The 13263-nt window shown below is 34.0% G+C and overlaps 1 protein-coding gene across 2 annotated transcripts in view; it reads right to left on the reverse strand.

Moving 5' to 3' along the window:
• Positions 1-13263, reverse strand: part of PTPN2 (protein tyrosine phosphatase non-receptor type 2) — a 131542-nt gene that overhangs the window by 44169 nt on the left and 74110 nt on the right. For both annotated transcript variants that reach the window (XM_037127303.2, XM_037127301.2), the window contains exons 4-5: positions 7014-7112; positions 3237-3374 (exon numbers count right to left, since the gene is read on the reverse strand). In XM_037127303.2, the coding sequence (XP_036983198.2) occupies positions 3237-3374; positions 7014-7112 (237 nt within the window). The remainder of the gene's footprint in view (positions 1-3236; positions 3375-7013; positions 7113-13263) is intronic.

Below are 13263 nucleotides of genomic sequence, written 5' to 3' on the forward strand. Positions count from 1 at the left end.
GATAGTTAGGCACTGGGCTTTCTCTAAGCAAAGAAAAGCAACATGCAGGGGTATGAGCGCCCAAGTAAAAACCTATGTGAGAAGAGTAAGTCCTTTAGCAAGAAGGAATCTTGAGTCCCTGAAGGAGATGAGGTAGAGAAGGAGGCAAGGACCTGAATGGGCTGGGTCACAGACTTATGCAAGGGCCATAGAAGGTTTTTACAGGGATGTGGAAGAATCATGCTTGTTTGAGAATAACCACTCAGGTATAGTATGGTTAACAATGTACTCAGTGCAACAAAAGAGAGGAGTTCAAAGATAACAGATAAGAATCTTGCCCATGGGGAGTTAAAAGCCTTATTATATAAAGTTAAAATATATACACACAGAAGCAGTGAATGAGCCAGTAAAGTAAAATTTAAATTAAGGAGAGAAACTCTTAGCTGATAAAAATGAACACATCACAGATATATTATTCTGAGACCTCAGTAAAAAATGGGGCATAGGTGGTAGTGTGTGAAAGATTGGTAGGCTATATGTAGGAAGAGAAGAGACCAGGACATTCTGGAAGAGAGAAACCTTTAAGTTATCTTGACTCAAGTCCCAGCTTAACATCATAATTAGACACTTATCTGTTTGGAGTAAATCTACAGAGACAGAGAAATAGAAGACTGGCTGTCAGTATTACAATTGTATTCCTGGAATAAGCTGGCCAACAATACTATGGAAAATAGTGAAGGACAACTATAAAGAAAAAATTAAAGATAAATAAAATAAGCACACTAGATGACCTTGTACTTTAAAAGTCCCTCAAAACTATCTTCATAGCTTAAGCTGCAGGCCCACTTTAAAAGCAACAATTCAATCTCTTCATTCAGGAGCAAAAGTTCAAACTCAGCACTAATCAAGACACTGGAAAAATACTGCTGGTATGTAGTTTTACTGCTCCATTAGACAAGAGGTCTGTAAAACAGCAGGGCTTGCCCAGACAGCTCTGGACCTGGATCCAGGTATAAACCAGGCCCAGATATAGATAATAGATATAAGCCAGACTCCTTTAGAAGCCAACTGGTTCTCGGCACCTCAGGAATCTCAACCAAGATCTGCTGGTGAGATTGGCTATCACCCCCCTACTTTATGACTTCTTGCTCTCTCATTATTTCCTTCTTCCTCAACTTGATCTTTGCAATTGCCCTTGCTTCTGCAGTTGTTTCCAATTCATTAATATTATAGAGAAAACAGATATAGACAACTAAAGCTAATAACTGTGGATCCTACACTGAATTTTAGGTACTGTTATACAGTATTAATTCACTTAATCCTTATAACAAACCCCTTAAGATAGGTAAATATCATTATCCTCATTTTGTAGATAAGAAAACTGAGGTACAGAGGTTAAATAATGAGATCAATCACACAGCAAGGAACAGCTGAGCTCAGCTGGGATTTAGACTCAGGCAATCTGGTTCCAGAGTCTAAATAATTAACGAAATTCAATTCTGCCTCTCAAACAAATGCTACTTTATTCTAATATTCCTAGTGCTTACTAAAGATTGTAAAATAGAATATAAACAAACTGTTGCTATTTAATTACGGTAGACTCTAAACCTAGGCCAGTAAAAAAATCACACAGTTGCTAACAACTAAAACATAGTGGTTGGCCAGCTCACATGGTGATCTCATTCAGAAAAATGCTTTAGAACCAAGAATCCTCCTTTACAACAATTAGCATCTTTTTTCAAAAGACTTAACTCCATGTCATTAGAAGTTAGGAGATCTGGATTTGAGTTCTGATCTGTCACTTATTTAGCTGAGTAATCTGTTTATTAAAAAAAAAAAATCCTATAACCTAATAGATTTTAGGGTTTTTAAAAAACATGAAATACAGGGATATTAAGAATATTTACTCTATCCACATTCCAGGAAGACTGTGGATCAAATGGTATATATGTGAAAGCACTCTGCAAACTAATAAACAAAATACAAGTCATTCCCCTTTATTATTTCAGATATAATTAATTTTCAATTAGGTTTCAGAAACAGAGAAAGACATCTATGCCCTTCTCCATTTTAACGCTACAAGTAGATGAGGTACCTGGGATAAATACCAAGAGAAGACAATGCAGAGAACCATGAGAAGTTTATGCAAATGCAGTTCTGTTTCAGGAAACAACACCGTACAATCAAATAGCTGTTGATGTGTGTCGATATAGCTTAAGGCATATGTAAATGGAATAGTTGGTGCAGAATAAACATGGTAAAGAAAATTTAAAAATAAGTAGAAGCCTGGTAATTCCCACCCCTGAGCCTCCTTAGATGACCTAAAAGAAATCACATAAGCTTGGTTATGGATGTCATGGGTACCTGGGTCTGGGCATTAAGCACATGGTATGCAACCATGCTTACAGTACGCAATAAAAACAGAGGTATTCCAAGATATCAACCATAAAAGGTATTTTTAAGTATCAAAAAGTACTTTTATGTACATCCCTTCTGTTCTCTACAAAGCTTTATTTTTTGTTAGTAATTGTGTTAATGAATTAATCTACTTAATAGTTAAGTAAAACAGTATCTCACTTTATACAGTGACTATATACCTTCTGAAAGTGATTTTATGGCAAACATTTTCCTATTTTCTAGTTTTTTTAGTTGGTAATTGCATATAAGAATCGCTATCATTTCATATTTTCTATTTATTATAACTATAACACAAAGAATGCAAAAGAAGTAAGTGGAACAAGGGAGAGGAAGGTCTTGATCCCCAGCTTGACAACAGCAGGCTCACAATCCACCATTTACATGTATCTCAACCAAATACCAAGGAACAACTGTTATATTTCTGGAAAAATAAACAAGTATATATTCTTGAAAATACAGGCTCAATTTATTTCATTGTTTTGCCCAATTCAATCATGACAAATTTCTGTGTGGTGAATCACTTGAATTAACAACATTCCAGTAAGTTATTTTCTTAAATAGCTTCCTACTCTGAACAGTAAGTATCAATAGCTGTTGCTTACTGGCTGCCTACGCTGCATCAGATGCTTTACATGCACATGTTCACTGGATCTCCATAACAGTCCTAAAAAGGAGGCATTATGATTAAAATGTATATGTTGCTCCAAAATTCAAATCTAATAACAAAGAACACCTGAAAAACTAATATTGTTGTCAACTATAATTTTCAAAGAATCAAATAAAAAAAATTCTTAAAATCTTCATATAAAATTCAATCTTTGGGGCATGAAAAGTCTTACATTGATATTTTCTAATTGCAGTAGATGTACTGTATAATACGACTTCACATCTTCTGATAAGAACTTCACACTGAATCCTGTTTCTTTAAACAGCATCTCTTGGTCGTCTTTTGTTGGCCAGTACTGTGCACATTTAATCTAAATTTAAGAATATGTATATATATGTATTTTAGTATATAGACATTACGAAACCATAAAAATTGGAAAATAAAAACAAACCATACATACACACACTACTGTTTTAACTACTCAAATCTAAGAACAGTCATACTATATTTGATGTTTAATCTATTTTAAGTGGATGGACATTTTATAAGAGCAGGTTTGTAAAGTTTTCCTATAACTTATACCGTAAAAAAGCCATAAGCAGCTATAATATTAATAAAATAAAAATGAATTTGTCACTTCCAAAACATGATAACCTATAGTTTAACAGCATACTGTCATTTACTTTATGTTTCCAAAAGTATCAAACTCTTGCAAGAATCGTATATTCCAAAAATATTTTAAAAGGTTCTATTTAACAAATATTTTTCATAAATACCTATAAATCTGCTACTAAACATGACACATCTAGAAATAACACTGTGGTATTTACTTATTAAGTCAGGTAAGAGAATTAGAAGATAAGCCTACTTCACCTACAGTTGTTAAATTTTGGCTGAACTATAAAATTTATTTGTGGCAATATTAAGTATCTTCTGAAAAGCCAAATTATAGAGCTAGTAGACTAAGGCAGGGTAATATAAGAGTCATTTCATTAATAGAACACAAAAGAAGGCTAATTAACTAAAAGGAACTGCCCTGGCTGGTGTGACTCAATGGATTGAATGCTGCCCTGCAAACCAAAGGGTTGCCAATTCAATTCTCAGTCAGGGCACATGCCTGGATTGCAGGCCAGGTCCCTAGTAGGGGGTGCATGAGAGGCAACCACACACTGATGTTTCTCTCCTTTTTCTCCCTTCCTTCCCTCTCTCCAAAAATAAATAAAATCTTAAAAGGAACAGAGGTGTGAATAAATGGAACAGATAACATCTTAAAAGGAAAAAAAAAATTTAAATGAAGAAAGTAGCAAATCGAATTAGTCATGTGTCAAATATAAAAATAGTCAAAGAGCCCTGGCTAGTGTGGTTCAGTGGATTGAGCGTGTCCTGTAAACCAAAGGGTTGCTGGCTCAATTCCTGGTCAGGGCATATGCCTGGGTTATGGGCTGAGTCCCTGGTGGGGGGCATTCAAGAGGCAACCACACTGATGTTTCTCCCCACCCCCTCCTTTCCTCTCTCTCTGAAAATAAGTAAATAGAATCTTTTAAAAAAATAGGCAGAGAAAATCTAAGATATGTATAATAGGAAGACTCAAAGAACACCAAATCAAGCAAGAGAACAATAAATACTAAAAGTATGATTCAATAAATTTTTCTTTAAAAAAGGAAAAAAATATGTCAAATCACATATTGAAAGAGTACACTATGCCCCCGGAAAAATTGACCCAGAATTACCAACACTAAGACATAGTTTGATAAAATTAACAGAATCTAGATTTTTTTTTAAGTGATTTATTAAAAAAAAAAAAGATTTCCACTTGGTAATGCCAGAAAGAAATGGAGTAACTTTTTTTTTCTTTTGGTCATATTTAAGATGACCAAAGAAAAACAAATGTAACCCAAGTATTTTATGTCCTGCCAAACTGACTTTAAGCATTAGGACAGCAGTTAAACTGTCATCAACATGTAAGAAATCAGGGGTTATTTTTCCCAAGAGTCCTTCCTTAGAATCTACCAAGGAATGAGCTATAGACAGAACAAATGGAGAAACATCAACAAAGACTGGCGATGAATATTAAATACACATTTACATGTAGAAGTAGGATTTTCAAAGGAATGTAAGAGAAACACTAGTATGTTATATACTATGAGAATGTACATCAAGTACACCTTAGAAAAACCAGAAAGAGAATGAGGAAAACAAAAAAATGTTAAACATTTTTCGGTAATTATTTTGGTGATGGAGTTGATATTGTTTTTATGAATAATCTTTGTGTGTAATTTGGGACAAAGTAAATGGGTCATTATAAGATAATTCTACATCCCTAGTGTCTTTTAAGAACTAAAATCCTTGGTATAAAAATAGAAGGTAACAAATATAAGGTAGAGAGGGTTAAGCTAACCTCTACAGTCCTAAATTTGAACTGGAAGTAATTAGTATGAACTCTTGAGGTATTATTATCTTAAAACACAAACACATTTTTCTCTAGTCCTGTTGACTGAAAAGCTTTAAAAGCAAGACTCTTTAAAGAAATGCCTGATTCTATGAAGAAGAGTTTAAGATGAGCCCTTAATATGTAGTTATTCCAGATAGCAAAAAAGCTATTATTAAGGCCCATTAGGTTTGTGTTAAAAAGACTCAGGGCCCAACCTGAAGAGATTCCAATGAAAAATCTGATTACTAATAAGGACAATAAGTGCAATGGAGATAAATGAATTATTTTTAAATCCATGAGTTCCTAATAATTGATACCGCCCCTTCCTCACACCACAAAACCCTAATTGGACACCTTTTGAGGACACTCGAGAATCAACTCTGTTTTGAAAACCGCTTTTCCTATATAAAAGTTGTCAAATAATTAGCATGGAAAACTTTTTTTATAGAAGTATTTTAACATAAACTCATGAAAGAATGATAAAATTGGAATATCACTATTTTGTAACCCTTAATTAAGGAACTAAGGACTGAACAACAATGACTGCTAACATAAAAAGACAATCAGACAGTATAGGCCTCTTGATAAACTAAACACTCCACCTACCTATGAAGTAATCAACCCAAATAATTACACCTAAATCTTATTACGTATATAGATCCAACCACCATAAATATGATTTCCAACTTCTAGTGGCAATCTTACTTTATCAATACAGTAATAATATACCACAGTGAGGAATGAAACTAATAAATCATTTAGTCTGCAATGCTGACAATGTTGTCATCACTTAATTTTTAAATCATATTAGGAACCATGAAAAGCCACTGTAAATGTATACTGGAAATTTTGGTATGTCAATGCCACTTCAGAATGGAAATAAATTAGAAAAATTTTGACCTCCATGGAAATCCTGCAACTATAAATTTAGAAAACAGTATGAACCAGGAATCTGAAGAAGTAGAATAGTCCAAGATCTTAAGGCTGGAACACACCTTAATGATAATATTTTCCAATTTGCCTGTTTGAAAGAAAATGAATCTAAAGCTATAGAAGTTAAATAACTTAACCAAAGTTAAGCAACTAATTAGCACTGTGTTTAGATTACACTTCAAATTTCAAAAGTTTCCTACTATTTCATGACCTAAGAGCCAATAATAATTTATATAGATTTTTTAAACCCTGTTACTTTAATCTTTAATAAAATTTCCAAGATTCTGATAAAAAAATTGTAAAAATTCTAATAAAGCCTAGGTTCTATTCCCAAGTTCTATGTATACTACTAGCTAGTATTTGTTCCATTATATTTATATCTTGGAGGACAGTTGTCTGCAATTGTTACTTACATATTAAAAGCATGAAAGGAGGGTCAAAAGGCAAAAAACTGTACTTGAACAATTAAAAAAAGTATGAAAGGAAAAGGATTCATTAGTTTTTCAGATCAGAAACACCCTGACTACTAGCCTTCAGTAATTAAATACCAAAAGTTATGAATAAATATCCCAAAAGAAATATGAAAATATTTATGTTAATGATCACAAGCAGTACGCTAAGTTGTAAATATTAAGTATTACTCACCGATTCTTTCTCCACAACTCTGTTTAGCATGACAACTGCTTTTGTCTTTTGCTGCCAAACCATGAGCCAGAAATGACAACCTGTATTAGGAAGTGGGCCCTGTAAGAATAGCCAAGAAAAAATATATAAGAGGTGATGGAGCAAAGCTCAAGGAAACTCCTTCAAGTATGATTCCAGTTTAAGAAAAATGCACTGACTGTAATTAGCTAATCAAGACTTTGAATCCACCTGAATTAAAAAAATATGTCTGTACTAGTTAGGATTATCAGTTATAAATAATAAAAACTGACTTTTATTCACTTAGGCAGAAAAGAAATTCTTCAGGCTATCATGGCACTTTCAGAGTTGACAACTGGAGAATCAAGCTTGGGCAGAAACAAATATCACGGCAAGATTCTACCCAAAGAAGAGTCAGCTTGGGTTGTACCATGCTCCTGATACTCTCAGGTCTACCACCTTGCTTTGCTAGCTAGTACTGCCATATAATGATGGCTGTGGTACTCACACAAAACCTGTAAGCAAACCAGAGTCAAGATCACAAATGGGAATACCTGACTACTCATGTTCTACCTGCAAAGGAGGTAGGCAAAGGAAATCTCCATCCCCTTCAGCTTCCGCAGCAGGAAAAGAGGAGGCCCTGCCTCCCATAGATCAGGGCAGTCCAGAAAAGAGGAAGTTTGTGCTATCACTGGCCAGCCAGCCAAGAAAAGATTTCCAGAAAAAGCAGAAACATCAAAGTACCTTAACCACAATAAAACTATTAATCTACAAAACCACAGCATGTGTGACCTCAACAGCAGACTTAAAGGGGCAATGGTTGATATTACAATATTGCCATGAGAAAGAAATATCATGTTGTAATATGTACTTCCAATTACCTTCACATTGCGTTTAATGGTAACACAGGCCAGAACAAACAGCAAATAAGAGATGAAAGGCCATGCCCAAATTATAACTAATTTCAAATAGTGAAGGTTAAAATAAATGAGGTTTTAATGTACCTGAAGCAACTCAGCATGCAGTCACCTCATAAAGCAGTGTGGTGGAGTGGTAAATTAGAGGCACAACGAGGACTTGGCCAGGTCGGCCTGGAGCTTCAGCCCCAAAAGTAAAAAAAGGTAATTCAAGTGATACCAGACTGAAAGCATCTTTAAGGCAATTGTATCCCCTGGTATGTAGCAGATGCTCTTAAATGTTAATTGAATTAATAAAATCTAAGCTTCTAAATTATTAAAATAATAGAATTCTAGTGAGAATCCTGCAAAATTGCAACCTAATATTTGAAGATACTTTTCTCACTCAACACATACTATTTATTATTTGATGTACTTCTAAAACAAAACAGACAATGTTAAGGTAAAAATAGCAGTGAGTAAATCCCCAGTAAAATGAATGCTTTTTCTTTCATCTTAAAAAAAAAAAAAAGGATGTATCAATCCACCAATGAAGTCATTCCTTAGTGTGTACAATAAGAATGTGGGGACCAGGGTTTACCTCTCAGCTCTTCCACTTACCAGCAATACTACCAACTTTCTTCTGCAAAATAGAGATTTATACCAAGAGACTGATATTTTTTTTAATTCATAAAACTCAGGGGAAAAGATAATAAAAAGGGAACAAAGGACAATCAGAAGTTTTAATAAACATTTACTATCTCTAGTTTTCTCTATCCTTTGAAATATTTTCTGAGTATGTTCTCTTTCCAAAATACAAGGTACAAGGGCAAGAGCAGTCTCAGCCTTCAAAGAGCTTACAAAGGAGGCGAGGAGAAGTACTTGTTCTACTAACTGAAATACATCAAATGCCGCAAGAGCATGAGGTAAACTATCTGAGTTTTGGGAATAGGAAAGATATTACATCAGAGCCTTGAACATAAGGAGGGCACTGACTCAGAGAGTGGGTCAGAGTCCATTCCAATCATAAGGCAAGACATGTGCATGTTTAGGACATATCTGAGAATAGACAAATAGATCAATGAAGGCAAAGGGCTGGTATGCAGTAAAAAACTACACCTGCATAGTAGTAAAGGGTCTTCCATTCAGGAAATAGTCACCAAATTTGTTTTAAAGAGTGACATGATCAGATTTGTATGTTACAAAAATAATTCTAGTGGCATTATTAAATATGGATTACAAAGGGAAGGATTGGTGACATGGAAATAAGTTAAAAAGCTACTGCCACAGAACAAAAGAAGTTTAAGAGAAGTCTAGAAAAGAGCAGAGGCAGAAAAATGAAAGGAAAGGATCCAGAAGATGATGAGGATAGTTTTAACCCAGATGAGAAAAAGAGAAAAGAAGGTAAAAAATTTTTTAAAGGTTTGGTTAAAAAAAAAAGTTAGACATAGAAAATGTGGGATTTGTGATGTCAATGAGTTATCTGGGTAAAAATATCAAGCAGAGACCTGGAATATAGGGGAGAAATTCAGGGGAAAAAAGAAGCTGAAGACCAGCTTCTGAGTTCTCGTGCTCCAAATGAATGAAGGGGCTCTCTTTCAAGACACACAGAAACAGTTCAACAGGGACAGGAGGTTTAAACATAATCACTAATAGACATTTTGTTTATCTTGATGGCAGACATTTTCTTTATTCAGATAGGATTTAAGCATTTTATAAAAGGATTATTATTATTACTACTACTAATAAAGAGCAATAACAAATTCTACAACATACAATCCATGGAGTGCTTACCACAGTATCAGGTACTATATGAATTTCCTTCAACATCATTCTACAGACATATCAATAACACAGACATATAGGATTAAGGAGTTAAGTAACTTGTTTAAGGTCGCATAGTAATTTTAAAACAGTAGAGTTGAATAATTAAAGAGTATAAATCATGGATCCTGTGGAGATTATGTGGTTTCAAATTCTGGCCTCATCTTGTTGTATGCCCTTGGTAAAGTTATTTAATGTCCTTGGGTTTTTTTAGATTATTTTTCCTGTATAACATCAAGACAATAACAGTATTTACCACAGAGGCTAAAGATAATAACAGTAGTTATCCTGAGGCTAAAATTACAGGAAACATGTAAAGTACAAAAAAATGTTACAGAATTACTAGCTGTTACTAATTTTACTTCCCACTAGGATGTAAAGTTCATAATGGTAGGGTTTTTTATTAATGTCTCTTTTATTTGAATAATGTCTGCTATAAGCTAGGTATTCAATCAATAAATCTTCATTGGATGAATGAATTTGCTGATTGAGTGAACTAGTGGGACCAGGATTTGAGCATGGATACTGTGAATCCAGAGTCAACTCTCTCTCTCCTAAGATACAAAGATTGAAAATATAGTACCTGAGAGCTAAAGGTCACGTGTATAGGCTGAGGTGGGTAAAAAAACCCAAAACAGAATCTTGAGAAACACCTACATTTTAAGGACCAGGATGAGAATATAAATAAAGAGATAAATGAGACCAGCAAAAAACAGAGAGGGCTGTGTGTGATAAGGATCTAGGGTATCCCAGACAAGAAAAAAAAGCTAAAGGAGTTCACTACTAGCATTACAAAAAATGCCAAAGGAACTTTAAGAAGATAAAACATATAAATAATAAAATGGTAATAACTACACACCAATCAATACTCACTTTTAATGTAGACAGAGTAAATGCTCCAATCAAAAGACAAAGGGTAGTGGAATAGTTAAGAAAACAAGTCCCATATATATGCTCTCTACGAGACCTGGTTCAAACTGAAAGATGCACAAAGACTGAAAGTAAAGGGATAGGAAATGATATTTCTGGCAAATAAAAATAAAAATAATAAAGCTGGCACCCAGGCTGGTGTGGCTCAATGGACTGACTACCGGCCTGTGAACTGAAAGGTTTCCAGTTGGATTCGCAGTCAGGGCACACTCCTGGATTGTGGGCCAGGACCCCATCTTGGGGCATGCATGAGGCAACTGATTAAACATAATTTCTCTGACACATCAATGTTTCTCTCCCTGTCCCCAAAATAAGTAAATACAAAATATTTTTTAAAAACAAATAAAGAAAAACAAAGCTGGGTTACCAAAACTTAATATCAGATGAAATAGATTTTAAAACAAAGGCTATAACAAGAGAAAAGCAATCCTACTTCTGGTTATCCAAAGAAACCCAAAACACTGAATTGAAAAGACACAGGCATCCCTATGTTCATCACAGCATTCTTTACAATAGCCAAGATATGGAAGCAATCTAAGTGTAAAATACGGAATCCAATCTAAGATGAATAGATAAAGAAGAGGTGATACTAAATACAATGGAATATTACTCAGCCATGAACAAGTATGAAATCTTGCCATTTGTGACAACATGGATAGACCTATAGGGTATTATACTAAGTGAAATAAGTCAGACATAGAAGGACAAATACCATATGATTTCACTTATATGTGAAATTTAAAAAACAAGATAAATGAACAAATAAAACAGAAACAAACTCATAGATACAGAGAACATTTTGACAACTGTCAGACGGAAAGGTGGCTGGGGGAAATGGGTAGAAAAGGAGAAAGGATTAAGATGTACAAATTGCTGGTTATAAAAACAGTCACAGGGATGTAGAACATAGCGTGGTCAATGATACTGTAAAAACCATGTAAGGTATTCAGATGGGCACTAGATTTACTGGGAGACCACTTTGTAAGTTATATAAATATCTAATTACTATGTGGTATACCTGAAGTAATATAACACACTGTATGTTAACTGTAATACATGACAATAAAATAATTTTTAAATGTTTCTAGGATAGTTATTCTTTTCTATTATAGTTTTTCCAATAGAAAGTAAATTTTTTTAACTTGAAATGAGTTATTAAAAATGTCATTAATGCTCATAGGAAAACCTTAAAATATTACAGAAAGGTAGAAAATGGCAAATAAAAGTCTCTACTCATAATTCCAAGAAACTGGCTAGTGGGTTATATATAACTTACTTAGCCAGTCCCTCATTGGTCATTTCAGTCCTAGGTCCTGGTCCTATGCTATTAAAATTAAAGTTGCAAGAAACATCCTCACACATATGTTTATGTCTGTATGTATTTGACTACTGAGCACTGTAAATTTTTAAGTCTCCACTGTTCTGACAAGTAAAAAGTGATAATTGATTGCTGGTTTAAATTTGTATCACCTTACTAGAAAAATTGAGGATCTTTTCACATGTATATTACCTACTTTTTTTCTTTGAACTGTGAATTTATGTTCTTTACCAGTTTTTTCACAGATTATTTTTCCTTTCGTGTTTGATTTTCTGTTCTGTTTGAAGGAACCGTTTTACTATGAGTAAAAGACAGTAATTAAGTTCCTGTGCATTAGAAACAGTCTAATAACTTACAGCTACATTCATATTAACATCTTTTTACCATATTCTGATCAAAATTGAGTTTTTAAAAATCTCAATATTATGAATATACTACTTATCTCTGGAATAGTTAAAAACCATTAACTGGACGTAATTATATTACTGTTAAAAAGGTCTCTATTATTTGATAAACAAAGGGTAGTTGGTGCAGATAAATCGAAATAATTTCTGTTATTACAGAATAAAAGAAAAGCAGTACTGGAATATAAGTGTGGCCAATGTGCCATGAAGTAATCGGGCAGAATACCAAAGGGAACTAGCTGCCAGGCTCTCTATTCTCTCTTCTAGCGAGTCCTATGGGTGCTTGGTCTCAGCATCCCCATTCTTCCCTGAGGAAAGGCCAGACACCATCTACAACATGTCCATACTTGGGGGTGTCCAAACTTTTGGCATTTCTGGGCCCCTCTGGAAGAAGAAGAGTTGTCTTGGGCCATACACATTAAATACACAAATACTAATGAAAAACAAAATCTCATAATGTTTTAAGTAAATTTATGATTTTGTGTTGGATCATCCTGGGCCACATGTAGTCCATGGGCCATGGGTTGGGACAACCTTGTACTAGCAAGAGGAGTACAGAAGAACTTATCAAAGAGTTTCCGGCTATCATACAGGTTATCTGGAGAGAAATGGAAGATTTACAAAGGCTTTGTATCAAGTATAGAGCAAAGAAGATAATTTGCCTTGAAGAACTGGCCTGAGCCATTTCATTAAAATTTTTTCCTTTACAAAATGTATAACATTAAAATTAACTTTACTTTTATTTTAAATATACAAAGCTGAAAAATACTGTAATTTCTGCAATTCATTATTAAGAAATAGAAAAAATGAAATAGCGTTTCGTTTCTAAAAATGTCAAAACATCCTTTTAGCTATATTTTAAAGTAGACCACTCACAAAAA

The sequence above is a fragment of the Artibeus jamaicensis genome, unplaced genomic scaffold (assembly GCF_021234435.1).
Source record: "Artibeus jamaicensis isolate MK-2021 breed Jamaican fruit bat unplaced genomic scaffold, CSHL_Jam_final contig_511, whole genome shotgun sequence".
NCBI classification, from domain to species: Eukaryota; Metazoa; Chordata; class Mammalia; order Chiroptera; family Phyllostomidae; genus Artibeus; species Artibeus jamaicensis.